The sequence below is a fragment of the Balaenoptera musculus genome, chromosome 16, assembly GCF_009873245.2.
Source record: "Balaenoptera musculus isolate JJ_BM4_2016_0621 chromosome 16, mBalMus1.pri.v3, whole genome shotgun sequence".
Taxonomy (NCBI): Eukaryota; Metazoa; Chordata; class Mammalia; order Artiodactyla; family Balaenopteridae; genus Balaenoptera; species Balaenoptera musculus.
In genome coordinates this window covers 48,226,453-48,254,374 of record NC_045800.1, presented here as the reverse complement: position 1 = coordinate 48,254,374, position 27,922 = coordinate 48,226,453, and the positions used below count along the sequence as shown (strand labels likewise).

The 27,922-nt window shown below is 47.4% G+C and overlaps 1 protein-coding gene across 1 annotated transcript in view; it reads right to left on the bottom strand.

The window, feature by feature from the left end:
- Positions 1-27,922, bottom strand: part of VSTM4 (V-set and transmembrane domain containing 4) — an 88,620-nt gene that overhangs the window by 54,740 nt on the left and 5,958 nt on the right. Inside the window, exons 2-4 of the mRNA XM_036829487.1 lie at positions 25,497-25,895; positions 11,308-11,376; positions 3,757-3,864 (exon numbers count right to left, since the gene is read on the bottom strand). Coding sequence (XP_036685382.1) covers positions 3,757-3,864; positions 11,308-11,376; positions 25,497-25,895 — 576 coding nt within the window. The remainder of the gene's footprint in view (positions 1-3,756; positions 3,865-11,307; positions 11,377-25,496; positions 25,896-27,922) is intronic.

Here is a 27,922-nt window from a genome sequence, read left to right as displayed (position 1 = left end):
GGAGACCCACAGCTCAGAGGAAAGTAGAAAGTAAGTCACACGTGGTGCAATTAACTCCAGCTCTATGAGCAATGAGCGCCCTAGGAGGACAGGGTGAGGGCAGGGCAGCAGGAAGGTGAGAGAGAAGGGGACTGGCCCTCAGGTCCCCTGGCTTCCAGGATGGGGTGTGTGTATCTCAGGGGCCCAGCGGGAGATCACAGCAGGAGCAGAGACAGCTACTCTGACATCCTCTTTTCAGACAGATCTTGCTGAGCAAGCGGGAGAGCGGGTGCCAGGCTGTCCTCTGCTTCCCACGTGTGTGTGAGCAGCCTGCAAACCTGGGTGCCCTGTGGCTCCCACGCAGGCAGGAGGATGCAGAAGGACCCAGACACACACTTGCATAGGAAACCCAGAAACTGTCTATATAACAAGGGGGTCTGGGCCTGATTTGATTTTTGTGCATCCAGGGAGCATAGTTTATCTATGAGTTTCATTTCAAGATAGTAATGAGATCATTTCAAAATATTCATTGTAAAGAGAAGTGCTGAGCAGGCTAGAGTGAAGAAGAACTGGTTCTAAGGCCTTGCTACTCAAAGTGAGGCCTCCCATCATCAGGGTGGCGCTGCCTGCACTTCTCATTAGAAATGCAGACTGTCAGGCCTGCCCTTACGCTCTGAATCAGAACCTGCATTGGAGCAGGTTCCCAGGTGAGCAGTCTGTTCCTGAAGGTCTGGGCAGTGCTGCTCTACACCTCCCAGGTCCAGGTGAGGGCTAACGCCAGGCCTAACGTGCACGGTCCTGCCAGGGATACAGGATGCCAGCCTGCGGGCAGCAGTTGTACCAGACGGATGCCAAGCCCCCGAGGAGCTGTGGGAACCGTGAACTGCTGTCTGGGGAGGACCTCAGCAACAACCGCACTGAAGGCTGAAGGAAAATTCCTGGGCAACATCAGCTCCCAGATGGCTGAGGTTTTCTTTTTTTTTTTTTTTTTTTAAATGTTTTTTTTTTTTAAACGCATTGTTTACTTTGTTTATTTATTTATTTATTTTTGGCTGTGTTGGGTCTTCGTCTCCGTGCGAGGGCTTTCTCTAGCTGTGGCAAGCGGGGGCCACTCTTCATCGCGGTGCGCGGGCCTCTCACTATCGCGGCCTCTCTTGTTGCGGAGCACAGGCTCCAGACACCAGGCTCAGTAGTTGTGGCTCACGGGCCCAGTTGCTCCGCGGCATGTGGGATCCTCCCAGACCAGGGCTCGAACCCGTGTCCCCTGCATTGGCAGGCAGACTCTCAACCACTGCGCCACCAGGGAAGCCCGGCTGAGGTTTTCTTGAACAGAAACACGGAGGCTGAGGATCGGGCTGGGCTCGGGCTCTGCCACTCCCTTGTTTCAGGACTTGATCAAGCTCCCCAGCTGTGTCCTCTGTCAAATGGGAGCAATATGGGCTGTCATTCGGGCTGGTGGTGAGGACTCATGAGAATGTGGAGGGGTCTGGCCCACAGCAAGTGCTCAGGCAAAGCTCCTGACAGCTCATAGGGCTTCAGACGCTGTGCACGGGCACACACGAGGCCATCTGGAGCCCACTCCCAGGGGCACGAGGGCAGCTAAGGTCTGGGTTCTCAGTGGCTCTGTGGGAAGCCTGGAGCTTATGTCCCAGTCTGCCTTGTTGGCTTTGGAGGAGAAGGACTTCTCCTGAACTGCCTACGTTGCTTTGTTTCCCTGCTCCTCCCCACGGCCTAACAGGGCCTGCACTCCAGGCAGATTTCTCTATCATGCCCCTGAGCCCAGGCAGAGGTGCCTTTCGAGCAAAACAGGCTTGGAGACTGCCAATGTGGCATCCAAACTCCAACAGCTGGGAGCAAAGCAGCTGGGAAGCAAAGCCATTTGCCCACCATTTGTTGAGCAGCTGTCATGAGCCTAATTCCAAGGAGAATGGGTCAGACGCATGGTCCCTGTCTTACACACCGTCCTCCTGGAGGGAGGCAAATACACTGGCACGTGTGCAACATGTGCCACGAGCTCATCAAAGCCATCAAGTCTCTGGAACAGGAGAAAAGCTCGGGCACCGTGGATGAGGTGTGCGCAGGCGTGGAGGGTGGCTCTCGGAGTGCAGCACGGACACACAGAGCACGGTGGGCAGGGCACGGGCTGCGGAAGATGGATCTGGCTAGAGCTCTGGCTCTGCTTCCAGTGCTGCGTGGCCTGCGCACCCGTCCAGCTCCCCATCCCTTCTCCACCCTGCTCGGGCCCTGGAGGCTGACCTCTGTGCACGTCCTCTGGCTTCCTTCCGGTCTGGGAGGCAGGACCAAAGGAAAGCAGCCGAGGGACACCTGAAGGCAGGGGGCAGGGAGGGGCTGAGGAAGGTAGGCTCCTGGCTCCCTCCCTCCTGCGGCCTGGTTTGGCATTGCCTGAGTCCCTCTTCTAAGGCTCTTATTGGTGACATTTCTCCCACAGCTGCAGCTCTCACAAGTTCCAGAAACCTCTTCTCCCCTTGTCCCCTAAGCTCTAGGGCAGAAACAGCATCCCACGGGTGCTGGTCCCTGAATGCCTTTCTCTCCCTCCCTCCCAGATTCCTTTAGTCCTGACAGCACCTCTGGGGAGAGTCCCCTCTGGAAACTCTGCTCAGTTTCCCTGTTTAATTGTCCCCCTAAGCCATGACCACCAAATCTAATACTTCCCAGCTTTATGACCTTGGGCTAATAGTAATAATTATTATATATAACTATAACCATATGTCATCATAAATGCAGGACACTTACAAGGAGCTGGAATGGGTAAAGGGTTTTATTTGTGTTTTTCTTTTTTTTTCAACTTAATCCTCACAACAATCCTGTGAGACTAGTATACTGGTATTTTCCCCATTATTTAGAGGGAGAAGGTGAGGCACGGCAGGTAAGTCATCAGCTGGTAGGTGAAGAGTCGTCATTTGAACCAGAGTTATTCTAATTCCAGAGCCCAGCTCTTACCCAGATCATCTCTGGGAGCTGCAGGGTCCCCATCTGTTTCAGAAATTCTGAAGTCGGGGTGCGCAGGGAGGGTATTTCAGAGGAAACAGGAGCTGGTGGAAACGTGACCTGGAGGTTTGGTGAGAGGCGGGGACTAGAGAGAGAAAGCAGGCAGCATTCATAGGGACGTAAGAGTCAGAGTCGTGAGAACTGTAATCACTAAGGAAGAAAGAGTAAAGCAAGAAGGGGCTAAGGACAGAACCCAGGGGACAGGGACACCAACAAGAAAGGAGACAGAAGGAAGGGAACACTCAGACTGGACAGTAAGAGAAGGGAAGGGGTGCCTTTCTAATCCCATCTGCCTGCCAGGCACAGTGTCAGGTACCGTAATTAAATTATGAACACAGAACAACATTCAATGTAAGGAACGTGGTGTGATCCCATGTCATTTAATAAATGAGGAAACCAAAGTTCAGAGTGGTTAAGGAATGTGTCTAAAAACTCAGTCTTAAGCGGCAGAGCCAGAATCAAACCCAGGGTCACCTGACTCCACAGCCTCTTCTGGGAGGAAGAGAGAGGTAAGGGCCCTCAGAAACCACGGAAGGAAGGGATTCGAGAAAAGGGGGTACTGAAATGACGTCAACAGTGGCCGACGTTGATTTTAGCGGAGTCTAAGGTAGACACATCTCCTCACTCACACTGCTTACCAGTCACAGGTGAATAATCCCTGACTCAGGATGCATCTTTCAACCAAAGTGATACTTTGCCCAACATCTTCCGCCTGTCTGTGGTTTGGCTGTGCTCCCACTCCAGACGTGACTTTATCTGTTCTCTTACCTCTGGATTTCCTCTTGCTAAACACAGACTGCCAGATGATGGTCAGGGTGAAGAGCAGAACGCTGAGAATCCCCACACAGCACACGAGCACAGCATACACGTAGAGGTCTAAAAGGCAGGGACACGCAGGTGATTGTCGGGACAGGCCACACCACAGGAGATGCTCCAAATAAAAAAACTTCACACGCTATCAAAACTCAACTCAAAATGAACCACAAGCCTAAATGTAAAATAGAAACAAGAAAACTTCTGGAGAAAACATAGAAGAAAAATCTCTGAGATCTAGGAGTAAGCAGAGAATTTTTAGACTTGACACCAAAAGCATCATCCATATAAGGAAAACTTGATAAATTAGAAAAATTAGATTTCCTCAAAATTTAAAACTTTGCTCTGTAAATACCCATATGAAGAATGAGATATCCCACATATTGGGATAATACCTATCAGAACAGCCAAAATAAAAACTAGGACAATACCAAATGCTGACAAAGATACAGATAAAACATTGCTGGTAAGAATGTAAAATGGTACGGCCACTCTGGAAAAACAGTTTGGCAGTTTCTTAAAAGATACACCTACGGCTATCATGCAACTCACCAACTGCTCTCTGGGGCATTTGTCCAGAGAAATGAAAACTTAAGTTCACACAAAAACCTGTATGTGTATGTTTGTAGCAATTTTATTCATAATAACCAAAAACTGGAAACAGCCCAGATGTCCTTCAGTGTGTGAATGGGTAAACAAACTGTGGTCCATCCACACCATGAAACACTTCTCAGCACTAGAAGGGAATGAGCTATTGCACAAAGCGTTATACTGAGTGGGGAAAAAATCCCCCAAAATTACATACTGTATGATTTTATTTATACAACGTTTTTTTGGAACGACAAAATGATAGAAATGGAGAACAGATTAGTGGTTGCCAGGGGTTAAGGAGGGAACAGACGGGAGAAAAATGGGTCTTGCTATCAGGGACCCTTGTAGTAATGGGAATGTTCTGTATCTCGGCTATATCAATGTCAATATCCTGGTTGCAATGTTATACTACAGTTTTGCAAGATGATACCATTGGGAGAAATTGGATAAAAGGGTACCAATTGGTACAAAGAATCTCTCTGCATTACTTACTAGAAATATACGTTAATCTACAATTATCTCAAAATAAGTTTGCTTTACGTTCCAATGATTCAATCATGTTCATGTGTATCTTAGTTTAGGCTGCTGTAACAAAATACCATAGACTGGGTGACTTAGACGACAAACATTTATATCTCACAGTTCTAGAGACTAGGAAGTCCAAGATCAAGGCACTGGCAGGTGTGGTGTCTGGTGAGGACTCTATCCCTGGTTTGGAGACGTCTTCTCTTGGTATCCTCACGTGGAGGAGAACAGAGAGCAAGCAAGCAAGCTCTCAAGGGTCCCTTCTTATAAGGACACTAATCCCATTCATGAGGGCTCCACGCTCATTACCTAATCACCTCCCAAAGGCCCTACCTCCTGATACCATCACATTAGGGGTTAGGATTTCAACATATGAATTTTAGGGGACACGAACATTCAGACCATAACAATATACATCCATTTCTTAAACTTCAGTCATCAACTTTGTCACCAATGCGATTGATAAGATGCCCAAACTGCTCAGAAAGCAGAAGGGAAGCTAGAATGATTATTTTAATCTTCTATGAAGCAAAAGGCTGCAGATATTTGAACTTAGTAAATGTTTGAACTTAGCAAAAACGTTTCTCTGCTGACAAATTTCTCTAGCCAACAGACATACTCAGCCTGCTCTTAGGTACAAGAAATATAATGATGAACATCCAAAGGTATTCTCATCAAGAAATCAGAGGGCTGCATGGTACCTGAACCATAGAAATAAGTGTCCAGAGCCAGAAACACGCAGAAGAGGGACCCATCCCGGTTGGGGAGGTTGGGAGGGGCTTCCCAGAGGACTGGACCTCTGTGGTGAGTTGTAGTTAAAATAACACAGAAAATGCAAAAATACAGAGAGAGAATAAAAATAGAGAGAGAAAAAAAGTCATCAGCCAGCCATCACTTTGAGTTAACTACTGCTGTACTTTATGATGTATATGTATAATTTTTAAATGAAGATCATTTATATCTGTTTTATACCTTTCTTTTTATTTAAATTTCATTTTCTCATTATGCTCTCTTCAAAGAGTGGTTTTAATTTTGAAAACTATGATAAAAGCTTGCGGTATTAATACATCATCATGAGAGACTTAATATCTTATCATTGGCTACTCAAAGTGTTCCGAACTTCCCTATAATAAATGATTCTATGATGAGTATTCACAACCTTAAACCTTAATGAGTCTCAGATTAAAGGTCCTAGAAGTGGAATTACTGAGTCAGCAAGAATGCACTCGGGACCTAGAGAAGCAGCTGATTAAGTGCTTAAGCTGAAAAAGCAAGCAGTAAGAGTACTGGGGTGGCTGGCTTCTGCGGCGAGCCTGGAGAAGCAGGTAAGGCTATGGTCAAGGAGAGGGAAGGAGGGGGAATGGGATGGAATCAGACATCTCGGGTTCCCCTGGGAGGTCCAGGGATGTCCCTGCCCCTGGAGTGCCTCCCTTGGTCTCAGGTTCAGCCAGTATATTCACTTAAGCTAGTTCCAGTAGGTTTCTTAGAAGGCAACTTAGAAGCCTGGACTAAAAATAAACTAAGTAGAAAACACAATAGGACAAGGTTGCAGGTGAAGGGAGCACTTGCACTAATATTTAGGGAACAGGGCAGGTGGGTGGGAACGAGAAAGAGTATCCTACAAAGGGAGCAGGAGCCAGTCACAGGAGCCGAGGAGGACCCAGTGAGAGTTCTAGAAGCCAAGAGAGTAGAATGTTGTAAAAAAGATTCTCTACCGGCATCACGTGCTACTGGAAAACACCCATTGGGATTTCCCACTAGGAAGCTACTGGAAAAGTCCTGGAGGAAAGCCCATTCAGTGTGATGGGAGGGACAAAGCCAGGTTACAGGGGTCGAGGAGCTCAATGGGGTATGAGGAGACTGAGATAGAAATAGAGAAAACTCTCTCCTGTAACTGAGATCAAAACTGCCTTTCTAAATAGTTGCCTGTGTCTCTGATGTGTGGGCCTTGCAAATTAATACGGCAGAGAACTCTGCAAGTGGTCAGTTAGGAGACAGGCTTGGGCCTCCATTTAAACAACATGAAATTCCAAGGGACAGAGCAGAGGTCACAGACTGGGACTCAGGACAGGATACAGGACAGGACAGAACACGGAGAACATAAGGCCAGTCCTGGATTCACACACTGTTGAGCAAACTATTCCGGGAACAGGACTGCAGAGCCATTTCTGGCACCAGAGGCTGGGAAACTATGTGGTCACAGTGCCAGGCAGACAGAACGGACGCCGGTGGGCGCAGCATCTGCCTCAAAAGGATTCCGGGGATTCGGGCCCCGGGACCAAAAGGCAGCAGCAATTTGGCTTCAGTCTTGGGATGGAGAGAAGAACTATCTTCCTAAAGTTTCTGCACTGCTGGAGCGAAGCGACCTAACCCACGAGCTCCCCTCTTCATCAGAACTCTTTCTTTGGTTTCGGGACTGCAGGAACCAAAGGGGGAACAAGGTCACAGCGAGACTCTCCCACAAGTGTCCCCAGAAGCATGCTGCAGACATCTGTGGCCCACTCTCAGGCAGGAGGCAAGGGGCACCAGGAGGCCCACATGATGGTTTCAGATCACAGCCTCCTCAACGTGCACAGAAGGGGCTCGCCACAGGGAGCCGCAGCTGCAGTCATAAAACATCTGGCCTGTCCGGAAGGTTCAGCTACGCTGCCAAGCACACAGGCCCTCCAGGCTGTGGACACCGGCCAGCAGGCACCAGCCGCCCGCATGTGGGTCCCCACAGGCCTAGAACGGATCATGCCTGCTCTTTTGTATTCTTGAAGCCGCAAGAACATTAAAAAGTGTCACCTTGTAGGAGGAGGAAAAACTCAGAAAGAACACCTGAGTTTCCCTGGATTGGGCAGCAGCCACTACCCCAAGGTTCTGACTTTTTCCTCTGTTCCAATCATTCCTTTGCTGCACAAAGGCAATCTCCCTACTGTATCTACTCAGAGTGCTAAAACCACCTCCCCTTTCTCTGAAAACAAAGGTTAAACCCTGAGTCATTTGAGCCGGGGTCACAAGCTCCCAACACTCCAGGGATACATTTTGCCAGCAGGCTAGAGCCAAGCTCTGCGCCGGTGACACAGGCAGCCGCAGTGCAGCTCCAGACATCGTTCTCAGGCTGGAATACTGGCCCAACGTTGCCCTATCTTCCGTCTTTTCCTTTACCTTTTATATAAACACCTCTCTAATTATAAATGTGGGCCAGAGGTTTTCAAACTCAGACCCAGCCAAACAATGCTTGTCCAGAGGCTGAATCCAAACCTTCAGGTTCAAATTGAACAAAACATCTGCACTTAACCAAATCTGGGCTTAGCTTTTAAAATACCACAGAACACTGAACACTCAAAATAATTCTAAAAATCTTGTTATAGTCTCCAAATTCACTTGCAGTCTCGTCTTCTGCCATTGGACTTCCAAAGACATTGCTTCGTTGGACTCAGTTGCAAGCCGCCATGCAGAAAGTTATCTCCCCGCTGCCCCCAGCCTGGGGCCTCCCTGAAGCAGATGGTGGGGCCGGCAGGCTGGAGCGATGTGCACGTGGCAGGGAGGCCAAGACTGGGTGCACAATGTCTGCATGCCAGCTCCTACCCTCCCAGAAAGCCAGGCCACGCCAGGCAGAGCGGTCCCCGTGAAAGGCAGCCAGCCTGCACACCTCTTGCACGGCCACCCTGAGGCCAGCTGGAGTATTCAGAGCTGCTTTGAAACCCAGTGACCCCAGCATTCCTCAGCACAAGGAAGGAACCCAATTCCCCCCGAACCACTAAATCCAGAAGGTCAATGTCCGTCCTCTACATTTCCAAGGCAACGACAAATACCTAGATCACAGTTATGTTGAGAAAACCTCGTACTTCTACTAATTTTTTTTTATCCAGCCGGTGATAATATCTTGCTCAGGGAGAAATACCTGAGCAATAGCCTTGAGGGATTTTAACTCATTCCAGCATCTCACCAAGAGGACTGACAATACTTTTTTTGTGTGCTGCAGGCACACAGCCAGGCTGAGCTAAGCCCCAGGAGGATGGATATCCGTCCTCAAGCCCTGCTGCAGCTCTCCCATCCAGGAACAAAAGGGCAAAGGCCTGGGATCAGGCGCTGGGGAATTTCAACTGTACCCCTGACCTCGCCAACGCTGTGGCTGGGTTAAAAAAGCAAAACGCATAGATGCTGCTGCCGCTGCTGCTGCTAAAATCACAGGGAAAGAGCACTTTGGACACAGCGGCTCTGAGGCAGGATACACAGTGAGAATTCCAATTCAGCCTTCCTGAAGGGACCTAATTCTCTGTGTTGAGAAGACAGTGCATGTTGGCCTACAGATTTTGTGCAGAGTTAGATTGAGAATAACCCTCATATTCTGTAGCTACACATGAATTTTAAAATATCATTAATTATACAAAGTGTTTTAGAGATGCTGATTGTGCCACAAGGCGTGTGTGGACTTTTAAATGCTACAATCCTGCCAAATATATAAAGTCTTGGGTTTTGTACCATAGCATTTTCAAACAGTTCTTGGATCACTTGCACCAGAAACACCTCAAGCCCTGATGAACTGCAAATTCTTTTATCTCTTCCTAAATATAATAATCAGATTCTTGGCGAGGGGGTGGGGCAGGGCGGGGGGGCAGCCCAGAGTCTGGGTTACTAACAACCCCCCCATGATATCCTTATGCATCTGATGATAAACAGGGCTCCTGCTGTCACATCTGCCAGTGGCCTACCTTAGGGAGCCCCCAGGACATCTCCAGACTCCCACCTCTTCCCAGTGCCTGGGTCATAGGACAGCCTCAGAAATACGGATACATCAATTGCTTTTTCTACTGCTTCACTTTATGAGGAGGAAAGTCACACATCTCTTTGTTAACAAATAGGCATTCACTGAATGAGAGACTAAGGGAGGGAATTGGGGATTATTTTACTTGGAGGTCATCAAGTAAAGAAAACGCCATCTACAAAATGTGCAGAAGAAAAGGCAGGGAATACAAAGAATCACTGTTAAAGTGCAACCCGAGAAATGCAATATTTATGACTTCAAAACGAAACAATCCTAATGGCCTACCTGAGTGACACCTTATGGTTTGCAAACCATGTTCATAATTATGGTTACATTTTTCTAAGAGAGGAAGTTCCTCAATCCACTGCTTTTAACTAGCTATTGGAAGACATAGGTTTGAATCCAAGTGCTCTCCCTCAAGGGCAAGTTCTTACACCTGTTGAATTAACAAAAGGTGATGGTGAAGACCCAAGGCACACGTCTCCTTAGATCCTTTTGGCTAGGTCCATACATCATCAAAAAATGCAATGCCTTCACAAGATGTAATCCTTCACAGTTTCTTGATCACATCTTGACATTAATCTGTTTTTTGTTGTTGTCTTTTTTACTGATCAAAGGTTCTCCCTGAGAACTCACAAAATACATTCTTTCATTGCTTATGGTCATAATCCTCAACCACTTTACAATAACAATTTCTGTGAGTTTTCCATAGCCTAAGGCCATATACTTTCTCAACCTCGGCACTCTTGACTTTTGGGGCCAGATAATTCTTTGTTTTCAGGGCTGACCTGTGCATTGGAGGGTGCGTAGCAGCTTCCTTGGCCTCTACCCAATAGATGCCAGTAGCACCAAAATGCTAGTCGTGGCAACCAAAAATGTATCCAGACATTGGCAAATGTTCCCTAGAGGGATAAAATCGCCTCCTGTTGAGAATCACTGCTCTAAGACCCCAGTCTGAGTGTACTTCAGAATCACTCATAGGTCTTGTTAAAACCCAGATTGCTGAGTACCACCCCCTGAGATTCTGATTCCATCAGCAAGGGTAGCACTCAACACAGTGCATTTGTAACAGCCTTCCAAGTGGTGCTGACGCTGACGTGATGCTGATGCTGGTGGTCTGGAACCAGTTTTGGAGAACACCTCCCTAAGGTCATGGCTGCATGCTGGCAACCCATGAAGAGCTTTTAACAAGTTCCAACTTAATCAGAATCTCTAGAGATGTGGTGCAGGCATTAGCATTTTTAAAGCTCCCCAGTGATGCTAACATGGGTTGAAAATCAACTGCTTAAGGTTTACAGATGTTTCCAGAATCCCAAACTCCTTAAGAAACCTGAGATAAAATTAGTCACAGTAGATGTAATTTGCATTTTTATATTACTTGAAGATCCCTCCCTCATATCACCTCGGAGTAGAAATTCTGGCGCAAAACAAACAACCCCAAAGTATGCAGACTGAAGCTTTCATGTCTGTTTTTTCAAAATCTGTGGGCTGATACCACCAGGGATTTCCAACCTACTCTTGAGTAAGTTTAGGGCAAGAAAACCATTTGATATTAGGGCAAAACTAAGAAGTCTATTCCTTTCCTATTATCTAAAAGTGAGGCTGCATCTTATAATAAAGAAATAAGCAATCATTACCTTCAAAAAATGCCCAGGTCTCTTTCTTTTTCTCAAACGATGAATCTTCAGAAGCTTTGAGGGAAATCACTGTAAGGCAAAAAAGAAATGGCATAGCATGAAGTGGAGTAGCTTATGGACCTGGCCCACCTCAGTCCAAAATAATATCATACGGTATATATGGCACTTACATTTATAAAGTAATTTTCATATTTGCAAAAACCACATTTAATTGTCACAACCCACAAGCCAGGGGAAGGTGCAATGACTTACATATAACAAGTAAGAGACCAGAGAGGGGAATTAAGTTGCTGGTACTCAGTCCAGCAGAAGCCTCACTCACCCCATAGACTTGCAAAATAAAGAGCTCCCCAGTGGGAATTCCAAGAACCAAAACATTATATATTTTACCATTTTAGTGGACATCTTTCCAAAATGTAGTGTACTTGCCTGGGTATCCCTAGAGAAGCCTGAGGTCATCTGATGACTCAGGGTCAGTGCTCTGAGCACATTCTCCATGTAAGACAGTCACACAGCTGCAAGCATCTGATTTTGAGATTATTTTGTCTGCTTTCAGTCAGTGGTTGAGCACTGAATTCACTGTGCCTGCTTTCAATTGTCAGGGAAACAGAATTGAGTTACACTTTCTGAGATGATGGAAATGTTCTGTGTCTGCAAGGCACATACAGCTGCCACTGGCCATATGTTTTTATTGAGCATGTGAAACATGGCTTGTCCACATGGGACTAAGAAACTGAATTTGTAACTGTATTTCATTTTAATTAATTTAAATTTAAATAGCTACATTTGGTCAGTGGCTACCACACTGAAGAGCTCTAGAGAAGAGAATCTCTAAGACCCAAATAAAAAGACAAAGGTGGTTAGAATAAAAATTGAATCAATATGAGAGGTAAGGAATATGGCAAAGATGGTCTGGAACTTTATTTACTGCCCCTCCCACAAACTTTTATATTATTATTGTCATGGATTCCAATTCTGAATTTTCCATCTTTATTTTTCTCCAGGCCTTGCACTGGGTATTTCCATTGATCTACCACACAGATCACTAATCTTCTCTTCACCTGTGTCTAACCTGCTGTTAAAGCCATCTCTTAAATTTAAGATTTCATTGATGGATTTTTTCAGTTATAGATCATCCACTTAATTCTTTTTATATATCCTAGCTCTCTGATGAATTTATCCAGCATGTTATCTAATTTTTCAACCATATTAATCACATTATTTTAATGTACATGACTGATATCTTTCACATCTGCATTGCCTATAGGCTTATTTTTATTACCCATTTTTGATTTTGATCTTGTCCCTTGATGTGCCTGATAATTTTTTAATTGAATGCCAGACGTCATATATGGAAAATCATGGAGACTCGAGATAAAATTTTATTTTCCTAGTGGGAAATTAGAGTAGGGGGATGATCACCTAATCCAATGAGGGTATGAACTGTTTAGAAGCTGGGTTTCAGTTTTTATAGGATATGGTTTCTCTCTGGTTTGCCCTTACTTCAGGGATCCCCAGTAGAAAGCCTCAAGTATTTATTATAGCGCTTCCAATTTTCATCTCACTGATAGAACTTTGCTCTATCAGAGGCTCTGCTTGCCTCCTAAACAACCTGATTGTTACTTTCTGCATAACTTTTCTCAACAAGCACTGCGTAAGAACGGCTGAATTTCTTAAAGAGTTAAGCGACTCTGACAATTGGTCTCGTTCACTGCTCTTCTCTGCACTCTATCTATATAGTCCTTCAGAGAACAATTAAGATAGCTGAAATACATATGCACGTAGACAATTGTGTAATCATGTAATACAAATATACTTATGAAATATAAATATATAATTAGGAAAGCTGAAATACAGATTTTTTTCAGCATTTCTAATTGTTCTCAGGAGGGCTCTGTTCTGTGGGAAAGAACCCCTCTCCCAGTAGAACCTAAATTCCTCAAAACCAGAAGCTGGTCTTCTACCTCAGTTGATACCATCTTGGGACACACTGCCTGGCAGCTGGTAGGTGCCCAGTAAATAAATGAATGATCTATTTCTTTCTGACGGCCCCTCAAAGGAAGCAATCTGGACATCCAGGAATGAACTCTTAGTGGACGTCTGGTCTTGCGTGTGATATTAGACGTGTCAGACAATTCGTCCATCACCTTTCCTGCTTAATTTGCCCCACCCACAGCTCCTGTAATCTGCTCACTGCCAGAGCAACCGATCAGATTCCCCCTTCAAGAATTTAAACTAAGAAACAGAGTACATATGGTGGTTGTAGGCCCTGGGGTTGAAAAAGCCTATAGACTCTGGGGTGGGCAGCCGTGTTTGGAAAACAGGAAAGCAAATGGAGCAGAGGGCAGAACCTGCAGGAGGAAGGTGGAGATGGGAGGCCTTGATCTTGATGGCACTCTGGGTACCAAGAGGGCTGACGTGTTATTTGCTAACCTTGCATTGCATGAGCTCCGTATCCTTCAACCATCCCCACCTCTCTTCTGAATTAGCTTGAATGGGTTTTCATCGTCAACCAATTAAGCCTAGGTTGGGATAACCGCAGAGTCCTAATGAAGACAATACCGAAATGAGAAAGAAATGGACCTCTGAGGACCGTAGTTTTCAGGAGATCAGGGATGCCCATCATGGCCCAGAGCCTTAGTACTCCAAGTGTGGTCCATGGGCCAGCAGCATCAGTGTCACCTGGAAGCTTGTCACAAGTGCAGGATTGCAGGGGACCCAACCCAGATCTACTGGATCAGAACCTGCTTTTAAACCCAGATTCCCTGGATGAATCACATGCACTTTAAAGTGTGAGATGCACTGATGTACACTGGGTTGAGTTTCCGTTTGCTGGTTATGTAACCTTGGGCAAGTCACTTAACTTCCCACTGCCTGAGTTTCCCCATTTGTTATGCAGAGATGATAATAAGCTCAGGGTGAGTGTGAGAACCAGATGGGTTAATATATGTGAAATACTCAGAACAGTGCCTGAGAGCTAGTGAGCCATTTTTATCCACAAGGACCTTAGCTCCGTAAGACAGGGATTTGGTCTATTTTATTCACTGCTCTAATTCCCACACCTAAATTCTAGCACGGTCCTCTGCTATCAGTCCTTTGCCTCAGAATGTGAATCTTCAGTTGTCCAAATGGTCCATATGAAAGAGTTCCCTGACCTTGTGGCTAAACTTCTGCAACTCAGTCGGGCTGCTACCATTCCAGCAAAGGCCAGTGCCTTTGGACCACTTTTGATTCATCTTTCATTTTTTAATTTCAGAAGCTGTGGGTCCTTGATTTAGTCTAATTACAATTCCCTTTGCCTTATCTGGGATAGAAGGTAACAAGGTCTCCCCGGTAGACTTATGGAGATGGGTGTTGAAAGAGCCAACAAGCTGGGATTCAAAGCTAAGGGGGCTCTAAGCAAGGAATTCATGGAGGTTCCTCATTTCTCTCCTGTGCAGCTGTTTCATGGGAAAGTGCAGCAACTTTGTTTGGCATATGACGATCAGCAACACCAGTCATAATCTTATCTGTTCCTACAAGAAAGAAAAATTTTTACATGAACTCTGCCAGAGCTTTTGAAATTCTCCCAAGGTTCCACGTAGCTATCTTGTTTCAGCTGCTAATCCCGTGCTGTCTCAAAATGAATGCGATACATTGTCAAGCCACATGTCTGCGTCCGCAGACCATGGCCAATGCCCTGCTCAAGGTTGCCTCTGTCTTGCCGCATGCTCTGAGCCCAGCGTCTCAGCCAAGAGCTAATGTGGGGGTGGGCAGTGGGCACCCCCTTGGGAAGGTTCATTACTCCAGCTGCTGGGAGTGATGCCAGCCCTGCTTCCCGGGGAGCCTTGCTTCTTCCATCCTTCCTGCATCCAGAGGTCCCGTGAAGGAGGGCGGTACCAGGACCACCTCCTCCCACAGGGTGTGGGGCCTGGGAGGAGGGTAGTGCAACTGATCAGAGAAGCAGAAGGAAGCCCAGTTTGGCCTCAGCACCAAACCACTCTTCTCAATACAGCTTTATCAGAAAGTGGGCATTTTGATTTCTGACTCCTGTGCACATTCATCAATCGGTCTGGGCCACAGTATAAAAGGAGAGTAAAGAGCGCTCAAAGGCTAAGTCATCAACTGACCTACTGACCTATTGACTGCTTTGCAATTTCCTGGGGACCCCGGCACCCAGCGCGCAGAGCCTGGCTGGCCTTCCTGTGAGGTGGTGGCCCGGATAACTGAGCAGCAGGCTGTCCTGGGTCCCCCCCCAGGAGAGCAGAATCAGACGACATCTAAGAAGGGGTGGGTTGTGAGAGCCACCACGTCTCGGGCCTCTGGGAAGAACCGGCTGAAAGTGCTGCAGGATCGAACAGTCTGGAAGAACACAGCCCAGAGGCACCGAGACAAAACGATCCTATCAGCCTCATGTCTGGAGGAAGCAGGTTGGAAAGAAAGACTCTTAGTCAAGTCCCCTTTGCTGGGACCTGCAGGGAAAGCATCACTCAGAGAGGTGTGAAAACTGAGACCCTTGATTTCTGACTTGGACAGACCGTCCCACCGACTCCCCTGGGGAGGGCACGTTTCACAGGCTGTGGCAGACCATGTCCCCTGAGTTCACGCCAAGACCCTGTGACAATGCCCTCCCCTGAGTTCACACCAAGACCCTGTGACAATGCCCTCCGGCTGAGGGACCTCCTGTTTCCTTCCTGTCTGCTGTTCACCGATGATACAGAGCATTTACCTGAGCCTGCGTTGAAGGACTGACCCCCGTCATCCAGTGAACAGATGGCTCATGATTTTTAGAGGCCCTGGGAAGGCTCCCCTTCTCCCAGTATTCTTTCCTGCCTGCTCACCTATGCCTCCAGTTCCTTTAACAAAGAATCCTATAATTAAAGGAGTTTAAATTGCAACCATGGGTTACACCCAAAGTACGGTGCACCTTTCTGACACAGAACACCTTCCGGAAGGCAGAGGTTGATGGAGAGGAGTGTAGGGAGGGCCCTGGAACAGACAGAGGAGTGAGGAGGCCGCAGGGAGCAGCGGCACGGATGCAGGAAAGACTGGCCCTGAGTTTGAGAGACACACCTGCACCTTCCTATTTCTACTACCGGTCAGGCTAGGCTGAAGCATTCTCCAGGATTCTATAACTCCTGATGGTAGAGGGTGTTGCCTTCACCGAGCACCTGAAGACCAAGATTTCTAAAACTTCAGTGTGTGGGAGAATTAATTGGGCCTCTTGTTAAAATGGGGATTTCCAGGCATGACCCCTGAGCTTCTGGTTCAAGGAGTTTGGGGAGGGCCTGGGAATCTGCATGATTAGGGAGCACACAGTCATGGAAATTCTGAGGCTTGAGGTCCCAGGACCCCACATGGAGAAGCCCTGTCTCACATACCGCTACTACAGAGAGCATTGGGCACCAAGTCCCAAGAGACATGGGAGAGGGGATCCAGGTCATGAGGGGCCAGATTCTGGGCCTCAATCTCCCATCCAGTCCAGGTTGCGGTCCAGAACTCAGAACTCAACCAATGCTCTTCAATTTAATCCAGGGAAAACGAGAGTAACAGCAAAACCTAAGGAATAAGCCTATCACATTAAGTGTTGTTTACAAAGGACTCCAAAAGGGCCCCTTAATAACATGTCTCAGAGCAGAGGAATACAAGGTGAAGAACACAGCTTTCAAGAAAGTTATTTTCAAAAGAGCAGACTGTCTATAAGGGCTGATGCGTCTCCCCAGATGGCCGACTCAAACTTGGAAACTAGAGAGAATTTGAGTCAGAGAGACCTTCCTCCAATGATTATCTAATATTTCACACCCTCTGTCCCTGCTGAACACATTGCCTTAGAATGCATCACTATGCTTTACTCATTTCTCCTGTTCATCGTCCGCCTCCCCCAGCAGAAGGGAAGTTCCATGCGGGCTGGAATTGCATCTGTTTTCACTTCCTAGAATCCTTCTTGGCCCATAACAAGTCATAGTTAATTTGAGCGCACAAATGAATGGAATGAATATGATGCTGTATTGGTGGATCAAGGTCTCCCAAAGAAAGCTTGGTGCTGGGACCAACTTATATTGTGGAAGGCTGGGAAGAAAGCCCGGGGCAGGGCACCCTGGCCTACCCAGCACCTTCCTTCCCATGGAAGACCTGTCTCAGAAGCAGGGGGAACACACTAGCTCACCAGGCCTTCAGGGCTGACTTCTCTGCAGTGCTCTGACTTTGGAGCTGCATGCTTTGGGTCTGTCATGATTTACTTTATGGCCTCTGAGTTCTTAGTTTCTAACAGAATGGAAGCAGGAAGCCCAGAAACCTTAAGCATAAGATGATTAAGCTCTTTTGAGTTGAAAGGAGAGGGGCAGAAGTTTAAGGCCCTGGACCTTGCATGTAGACCTTGCTAATTTGCACCCAGGAGGTGTAGAAAGCTGGAGAGCGGACACACCCTACCTCAGTTTCCTCAGGCAGCATTCTGCACAGATCAATGGGAAAGGAAAATCTCCAAGGACCAGAAGAGGCTGGGGATATGAAATATGCACAAGGAAAGACCCTTAAATAAAATAAAGAGGAGTCAACACTTCTGCTCCAAATTCAAAAATTAATATAGTCAGTTCACTGGCCCTTCTTATTCAATGATCAGGTGGTTTCCCAAGGGAAAAACTAAATGTAGCTGTGTCCCCACTATGTATAACTGTGTCAGTGTTCTCAAGAAAGGCAACTACAACCCAGAGAGACACAGAGAACTTCTCTGTTTCTGCTTTCAGAAGTTTGCCTATTGCTTCCTTTCCCCCTTGCCCCTCCAAGACTCAGGCCAAAGGCAGTCTCTCTTGGGGCCTGGACAAAGCCATATATGTGACTAGGACCTCTGAGTGACCTGCACTGATGGAGCAGCTGATGAGAAACAGAAAAGCTCCAGCTTTGTCTATTTTAAGCCACTCTTCCCTTTGCATTCACTCTAAGACAAATTCTAGAAAACAAAGCAAAAAAGCAAACGAAAAACCATGTTAAACAGACTTCCCATTGTGACAAGGCAGTTAGATAAGAACTTCACATTCTGAGACGGAATCAGCTGCAGAATACAAAGGCCATGTGTATGTCCCCACATAGCGGTTAGGAAACATTAAACCTTAGGGCTTGGTAACAGGCCCTCTCCAGACACAACCCCAGGGTAGATCTATATATTACTCTCTTGCTACCACCTTCCACTCCTTGTTGCCATTAATTAAAATGGCTTTATACCAAAGAGTTTGGATCACTCATTCAGTCCTTCATCTAAAAAGTTCGTTATGGAGCGCTTCTGTGTACCATGCACTGTGTCAGGTATGTGGGTGCATTTAAGAAGAATCTGGCAGGGTCCCTGGAGTCCAGGTCCCCGGGCAGGGCCACCATGCCAACCTTTCCTCTTATCACTGCCCACCTCAGCCCTTACCAATCACAAACATGCATCCAACTCCATTAAGTTATTTGCAAATCCCTCTTCTCCTTCATCCATACCTTTGCTCCAGCTGTTTCATCTCCTGACACGGCCCATAGTCGTCACATCCCTCCTCACCCTGTGGTCCCAGCGGAATGCCACATCCTCCAGGTGGCCTTCTCCTATTCCCCAAAGAATGTAACCGTGTCTTCCGCTGACTCCCCCGTACCTGCTTCACCCTCTTGTATGGCCTTTTCATACTCTCTTTCTATTAGCTTTGTTGATAATGTCAAACCTGACCTATACCCATATTGACATATGTCTCCTCCTTCAGATTGTGAGGCTGGGGACCCCAGAGGGAGGGATCAAACCTCCCCATGCATAACTCTCTTTGGACAAAGCACAGGGACCAAAGGCTCATAAACTGGGGCTTCATACATGGTGCTGAGCTTAAATTCCAATCTCTTAAATTCTTCCAAGAACATGGCAGTCACAAGGAGCGTAGATACAATGAAGAAGTGTTTGGTGTTTAAATTACACTCCAGTTGTCAATTTGTTCCTTTTGAGTATAGGACCTGTTGACACTTTAAACATCATGATGTGAGCTTGCTTAATTAAGCAGTAGCACTAAATGCTTTGTTAATCTCATTCCTAATTATCTGTTCCACGTCTCTGGAGAAAAAGGAATTCTTTAATTTCTGCCATGGAAACTTGAAATATCGGTTCCCTGTGGTGGTACTTTCAGATCCAATTATTAAATTCCCTCTAATATTTTGGGGTTAAATAGATAAGAAATTATATTATAATTTCATCTTTGCCCCCAAATACTTTTTAGGGTAAACAGAGTTTTTTCTATTTGGTTTGTCCACTCCTAACATTTAAAGCTCACTTATATAATCTGAAGTCAAATAACAATTTGGCTTGTTAAAATATGTTGTTTGGGGTTAGACTGAAATACTGTTTAAATTGCAGGAGACAGCCCTTGCAAATTGCTTCTATTATTAGCATTTTCACCATTGACGAAAACATCTCCATCTGAAAAGATGGAGATTCGATTCTGCTCAGAATATCAGACTGCTTCTGAGTCAGTGGGTGGCAGAACTGGGCTGAAAAGCCATTGAGGATAATTTTGTACGAGGCCTAGGGAATGGGGAATCCAAGCGGTTGTACCTCTAAGACCAGAAGCTTAAAATGAATGACAATGTCACTCTTGAGAACCCCAGAGGGCTCACACTCCCTGGTGCCAAGGGCCCATGTGGTGCCCTCAAGCAAAGCACCGAACTGGCCATGTCAAAGCTCAACAACTGTTAGGGACATGTGGCACCCAGGACCGCGCTGCAGCCTGCCCTTGACCGGGAGCCCCAGGGACTCTCAGGCTTCATCCCGGAAACCCTCCTGAAGAAAATCCAGGCTTAGGAACTGGTCCAACCTCCCATTCCCACACCCACACCAGGGCCGTCCTTGCGCTTAGAACTCTCCAGGGTCTGCGTGTCCTGGGAGGGACCAGGCCACATCAGTGCCTGAGGAGGACAGGTATGGGGGTCGCAGGGACATCAAGCAGGATGGAGAAGGCACAAAGGTAGGGAGACCCCCAAAGCTTGGGGAGCAGAGGCGGCAAAGGGAGGTCAAGGGATTACTAAAGAAAGCGGGCACAAAACACAACGGGCAAGTGCCTGAACACAGGGACGAGGGGCAGACAGGGTGAAGGGCATGTGGAGAGGCAACAAGACCTGCCGTACCAGCTTAGGGAAGACGGCGGGCTTAATTTAAACTGCACGCCTGAGGCACAGCAAGTACCAGTCAGCGCTGAGTGCGGAGAACAAACGCAGGGTCAGACACTACCTCTGTGTGTACAGGGACAGAGTAAAGCGAACTCCAGAAAGTATCACAATTTGCCAAAAAATTGACCACAAGTAGCTATCGGACTGCTTCTGAAATAATGAAAGTGCTTTTGCACCTACAGGAGAGATGTTGGCCCCCTAAAACAGCAAGCTTCAACTCGATTCGAAAGTGATCTTGGAATTTACCCCAAAGAGAACAGCTTGTCTCCACGTCTAGGGATGTGTTATGTTCTCAGGACATGTTAGGACAGAAATCCTTTTTTAAGTTGTTGGACCCAACTACTTAAAAAGCAAAGCTGTTAGTTATTTCTTTTGGCCTAAAGGAACCAAGAACATTTGGAAAACTCTGCACTAGTCTATCTATGAAGCCTCCAGCTCAGAAAACCTTGAACATCCCAAGCATAAACACGGCACCCCTTAGAGAGAGACCCCGCTGAGCAGCTTCGTCTCCCTGTTGGAAATCACCCCGAACCCCTGCTCGTGCTCCCTTTGTTTCCATCCTGACTTCCCTGTTCCACCAACTCCAGCCTCGCTCAGCCTGCTCAGTGCTAGGGACAGGGCACTCAGGACCTGACCTCCCCATATTCTCGGGTTCGGGCAGGGCAGGACCACTTCCTCCTATCTCACCTACAGCGAGACCCACCCCTGCATCTCACCTGCTCATGATAAATGAGCCAGAAGCTGTTACCTAGAGATGGCTGTCATCAGAAAGGAGGACACAGGGCTCACCAGGCTGCCAGGATTAAGGGCAATGCACTTCATTCCTGCCCGGAACACTGTGCGCCTCTAGATGTCCCACAGATCGACTTTTTGCACTCCTGGGAAGAAGCTGCTACATCTTCGCTCTGCAGTGCTGCTCTCCTACTGAAAACACTTTGCCTTTTCCAGACAGCCAGGGGGCTGGCCCAGAGGAGCCCATTCCAAACACCAAGTCTGCTGCCCCGAATATTGTTGTTTCCCAGGGCTTCACCCTTGGCCCCTGCCCCTTGGGGATCCCCTTGGGGATCTTACCCACCCCCATGGTTTCACCTGCCCGACTCAGAATCAGTTCTCACTGGCCAGATCAGATGGGCGCTTCAGCTCCACATTTCTACATACTTACTGGACATCAGTGCAGGACGGCCTCCAGCCACCTCACTCTCAATTCCTCTGTGGCCAGCTCCATCTCTTATGTTCCCTTTGTAAGCCGTGGGCACCATCCTGCACACAGTGAGTTAGGCCCCTGGGTATCATCCCAAAGCTTTCTCCCTTACCCAGTTATTAAAAACTTCTTATTTGACCTCCAATGTCTCTCCATTCCTACTGCCAAACTTTGCATCATTTCAAGCCTGGGCAAATACAAAAGACTCTGCCTCTTCACCCTGTAGTCTGATCCCCCCAAATCCATGTCCCAAGCAGCCAACAGAGGGGTCTGTCAAAAGACTTTAAATGTTTCCCAGGGTTTCCAAGGACTAAAGCAGAGATTCCCCAAAATGCCTGATGATAAAATCATCTAGACTGGATGTTAAATATTCAAATTCCAACCCAGACCTAATAGACTAGAATCTCCAGGGCAGATGTTTGGGAATCTCCATGTTAACAATGGCCCTGGAGATTCTTATCATTAGGCAAGGTTGAGAATACTGGCCTACAAAATCAAGTGTAAATTCCTTATTATTCAGTACAGGCCCCTCCACTATCAGCCCTGCCTGCCTCCCCTCGTTACCCACTGCAGGCCCGACCTTCCAGTTCAGGCTCCAGCAGTCCTGACCCACGGCCGTAGGGCCCTCCACCCACAGCCCCCTCTGGCTCCCTGCCCCACGTAAACAGCCAGTGTCCGCTCAAGCACTGCCCCCTGCCTCATCCTCAGGGGCCCTCCTGTGCGTGTGCACAATGCTCCATGCACACCTTTATCACTGCACCCGACTCCATGACATCGTATCTGTTTCTGTATCTGCCACCCTCTAAACAGATCCGCCCCTGTGTCCCCAAGTTTCCAGCAGAGCAGATGCGCCATAAAATAAATGCCCACTGAGTGAGAGATAAATGCATCTACCGAGCACTGCGGAACACTGTAGTCCGTATTATTTTCCAATGCAATGTCTTCGCTGAGCCCAGCAAAGCTTCCTCAGCTGGACTGATCATCTCTCTGAAGGCTGCCACTCATTTCCTCATCATGTTTGCTACTCTTCTCTAGATTGAATCTATCTTTCTGAAAATGAGGTTCCCCAAACGGACGGTGTAGTCCACATTAGTGTCTCCCCAGCACAGTACACATGACACAACCAACTTCCTTCTCAGGGACACCAGGCCAACTTACTGTATGCGGATGGAAATAACACAGGCCGTTCCTGCTGCCATATCACCCTGCAGACGCGCATCTAATTCACCACCGACATCACCAAAGTCCCTTCACAGAGAGCCTCCCGTTGACTCTCCAACACTGCCTGCGATTCGTTTTCCCCAAATGTATCACTCTGCCATTTTCCAAACTGAATCTCTTTCTGTTATTTCCTGCTTGTATTTCTTACCTCCCTGGATTCCCTTTTCATTATGTTTTACTCCTTGCTGATGTTAAGAACTTCCCAATTTTGTACCTTCTGTAAAGTTCGCTGAGGTGATGTGTGCCCCCTTTTCAATGTCATTGATAAAACAATTAAATGAAATCAAACCTAACATCAACCCTCCTGGAAACTGCTCCAGAGGGTTCCAACACCATGTGTCACTTAGGGATTTTGGATCCATGTCCTCTGCGGGCAGGGCTTCTGGCTCAGTGAAGTGGTCACATGGCATAAGCAATTGAAGAAACTGTGTAACATTCCTTGCCTTTCCTTCTACCTCTGTGTGATAAAAACGACACTAAGTCCACGTGGTATGACAGGTTCTCTAAAATAAGCCAAGCGTTACTCCACTGTCACCCTGGATCACACATTTTCATTCTGCATTATTTATCATATTGTTTGGTACCAACAACCCTGAAGTCAGGAGCTCTCCCCGCCCACAATCTCATACATATGCGGTTTCCAGACAAACCCCCATTTACTACTTCCCCATTCTTCAAAATCCCCAATTCTCCATCATATTTTAATAATTTGCACAGTTAAAACATAAAATGGCAACTTATGCTTTGTCCCAAATTAATATAGCCAATATTTTCTTAGCCCCATACTTTCAGAGGTGTCTTCAGGAAAAAAGTCAGGACAAATTCATTTATTAACATAGTTTTTTTTCCCAATAATTGCTACTTTTTTTTTTTTTTCACCACACAGACACATGCTCAAGGACTTACTCTGGTTTGGGGGAAACTCAAAAACACACAGAGTAAAATAAAGCAAGTAACACTGCAATTATGGGGGGAAATTGTTATTTGGTCTGTTCTTAAATTTCTGTTCCAGTTTCTCATTTTGCATGACACTGGTAAAGCACTCTGCAAGCACATGGCTAATGAGCTGGACTTTGTCAGGAGCCAGCATCTCAGGGACCAGCAGGGATGTGACAGGCTGCAGTTTACACACAATTCCCTGGACACGCCTTGTAAATCCACCCCTTCCTCTTCCACTCATAAGAGCAAATCAAAGTACTGAGAAGTAGGGAAAAGAGATTAGTTCCACTGAAGTCTTAAGAACCACCTCAGGTTTTTGCAGCACGTACCCAAATAAATGTTCTAGAAGGAACCCAGCTTCATTCACTGAAAGTAGGCGCACATGAAATAACGGACTTGATGACGGCACTCACTTGAATGTAGGAAATCTTTTTATCTATTCTAACTGGCAGACCTGTCGTCACTGCCGAGAGATTTACTGCACGGCTCCGGAATACACCCAGACATAAAAATTAAAAGGGCATATATAAGATCTTATGTTTCAGAGCCAAGTAATATCCAGAGTGGATTCCCTCCTTAGCCTGTGGTCATCTGATGTATTTTTCTATTTTCTGTGCCAAAATACATATTTATATTAATAGTCATTTGTTTTCTTGAATTAATTTGCTTAAGGAGAAAAAGTGCACAACATTTCAGATGATATATCATTCCGTGCTTAAGAACATTAAAATAAGCAAACTCCAAAGACAAATGAAGTTGGACTATCCATGTAAATTATTTACTTTAACATATAGGATATGAAAAATGACTATTCACAACTGAGTTTTATCCCTTCAACAACATCACTAATGCCTTTAATGTTATATGACATGTATACAACAAAATTAGATTCTTTTTCACACTTGGGGTCATCAGCTTTACTCTGTGATTCTCTTGATCTTCTACCAGACCAAATTCAGGTTCCAAGCACTCAAAGATGTAATTTTAGTACACAGTAGCCAGTCTTATTAAAATTGTGAGAGGTGTCTTCTTGAATGGAACATCAGTGGCAAAAAATGATAGCCCTCAAATATGGCACTTGGTAGCTAAGATGTTCCAGAATGCGGCCCACGCCTCCTATCTGTCTCCAGGAAGGGAGGGCCACCTCTGGTCCCTTGCCCACTTTCGGATGAATTTCTCAGTGAGCTGTTGCCGAAGGCTTGGATCACTTCCTCTGGGCGATGGATCAGAGCCTCTCAGGCTGCCCTGCTCTGAGGCCTGGCAACTCACATCAGGCATCAGGACCTCCCAATGCGGGCCTCCTCCCATAGGTGCCCGGCACCCTGCCAGGCAAAGCGATCAAGGCTGTGCAGACCTGAGCTGGAGGCAAAGAACACAGCCAGACCAATCTTTCAGCTGGCAAAACAGATTTTGCCCAGGGGTGGGTTGGGATGCCACCAGACACTTGCCCCTTTCTGTTCAGCCTTCCACGCCTATAATACAAGTCAGCCACAGCATCCATGTAAAGATCTATCCTCATTCCCATGGCCTGCCTCATACGGCTTGGCCCTTAGAGGCCAAAAAGATGTGCTCTAGCTCAGCAGAGCCGTCCTGGAGGCCACTGCCTGGCCAGCTGGAGGGAGGCCCACTGACCTGTCACCCTACCACTCTCCCCAGAGAGTGGTCGCACCCTTACCTCTCATTTCTGTCGCCGAGGAGCCGTTGGACCAAGCTGTCCACTTATTCCTATGCTTGCTGATTTCCTGGACTTTGCAGACGTAATGCCCTTGATCAGCTGGCCGGAGGGTCAAGACGGAGAGGGTGTAGAGCACCCCGCGCCGCTCCTCAAGGAGGCGCAGCCTCTGACGGTAGGCGCTGCGGCTGAAATTCCCATAGTACTGCACCACCCGGAGCTTGGTCATCTTAACCATCAGGGCCTCCTGGGAGTCCGGGCGCGCAAAGAACCAGCGCACGGCCAGCAAGCTGTCCTTCCGCCTCTTCTGGGAGACGTGGCAGAGAAGAGTAGCATTTTCCCCCTCCAGGTAGTCAACCACGGGCCCCGGGGACACGGTGACATTGAGGGCCCCACAGACCTCTGCAGAGAAAAAAGGAAAGAAGAAAATGAGGAAGGTCACCGCCTTTCCCCAGGTGAACACATATGGCGTCTTCTCTCCAGGAGCCAGGTTGGTCTGCATGGCCAGAGAGGTGGGCCGCCCCCATCCCCTCTATGCTCACTCCGCCTTCTCGAAAGAGCCCTCCTTGGGGTGTGGAGTGTGCCTCTGTGGGCACCCACGTCCTCATCTATGAGATGATCCCAGCCAAGCGGGATGCCATGGACCACCTGGCCCAGACGTATTTCTTTTTTTAATTAGTTGCTGACATTTAAAATTCAGGAGATATCATGTAAAGATTTGGATTTGGGGAAGCTCTTAAAAATTTCCAGCTCACATCCAATCCCCCCTCCCCACCTGCCTCCCAAGGCTTGCTTCCATCAGTTCCATCACCTCCCTGAGTGGAAAATGCTGTAGCCCCTTTCCCTGTCTCAGGTATTTCAACTGTAACCAAGGCAGATTATCAGTACTGGTCAGGCGGGTGTTAAACTAGTACCAGGGAGCTGGAATGACAGGGGTGTCTCAGTTTCTTGCTCCAAGTCTCTTAGGACCAGGATCCGTGGTCAAGCAGTTGAAGTGCAAGAATAAAGAATGAATGAGCCCAGGAGCAGGGAGGGGTGCCAGACTCTCCCGGCAACCCAAAAGATGCTCCAGGATTCTAGGCCCAGGCCGCTACTTCCTGTCCTTTGGCTTCTTAGTTAGGGCTGCCCCTCCTAGCCACCATTCTGCCCCAAGCTGACTTTTGAGAGTGCCACTCCCTGGCCGCCCAAGATCATCCAGCCTAGCCGCCCTCACAGAGGCCTTCTCCCAGGAGACGCGCTGCATGGCGTCTGCAAGGACTGTGCAGTGCGGCGGTGCAGCCCCAGAGCTCACGGTCAGGGGAACCTCCCACTGGCAGGCAGAGCCCAGAAAGGGGCAGGATGCCCAGAGCTTCCTTCTGTCCAAGCTGGGCTGTCTTCTCACCAGGTCCCACATCGTCACCCCTGTGCTGCCCAGCACACGACTCCAGGAAGCACCATTCCCTGCCCACTCCAGTGCTCGAGCATGTGCCCCCAAGGTCATCCCAAATTACAAATGGCCCCCAAACACCACCTTCTGGTCATATGAAGGGACTTGCGCCCTGATGGCAGAGTCACCCAAAGCTTTGAACTCTAGTGAGTGCTGCAGGTAAGCAAGGAGGAAGGATGAAAAAGAGAGCAAAGATTCGGACCTTCTACTGTGAAGAGGCTGTGAGTCAACAAGGTGAAGCCCTGTGTGTGTTGGGGTGGTGGTTATTGGAGGGGAGTGTGACCTACAAAGTATCCTTCATTGTAAAAACCCAGGCAATAAGCTCATCCTTACGTATGGTTTCCGCTATTGATTTAATAAACTAAACACCTTGAGAGATATGACTTGAGGGTCAATTTCATTTCATTTTCTTTCTCATCTCTTAAAAGCCAGGCCACCAGGACACTCCAGGATACTCCAAGATCCTTAACTTAATCACACCCATGAAGCACCTTTTGCCATATAAGGTGACATTCATAGTTCCAGGGATCAGGACGCAGACATCTTTGGGGGTCATTATTCAGCTCACTGCACTGTGATAGTCTTTGGTCACCATAAAAAAAAAAAAAAAAAAAAGATGGAAGTGAACTCAGAAGAAAAAGGTTGATGCTTGGCTGGACTCAGCTCTTCGTGGACAAGAACGAGGTCTTCTAGGTCTACACTGACAAAGGACAAAGCCGCCCAGGGAGATACTCGGGGAATGCAGATCAACAGGTAACCAAGGAAGGCACACGCTCCCAAGTAACAATCTCACTGTCCACACAAGTCACTCACGCAGGACAAAAAGAGGAGGAACTGCCCTTACCATCTCCCCGCACCTCGCCCACCTGGCCCCCACCCTGCCCACACACCATGTTAAATTAGTCCAAAAGCATTTTCCCCGAATGCCAGGATCCAGGCTGAAGTTCACACGGGTCCCACAGCAGGAGTTCCCTGGTGAGTGGCCACACAGCCGGGAACACCA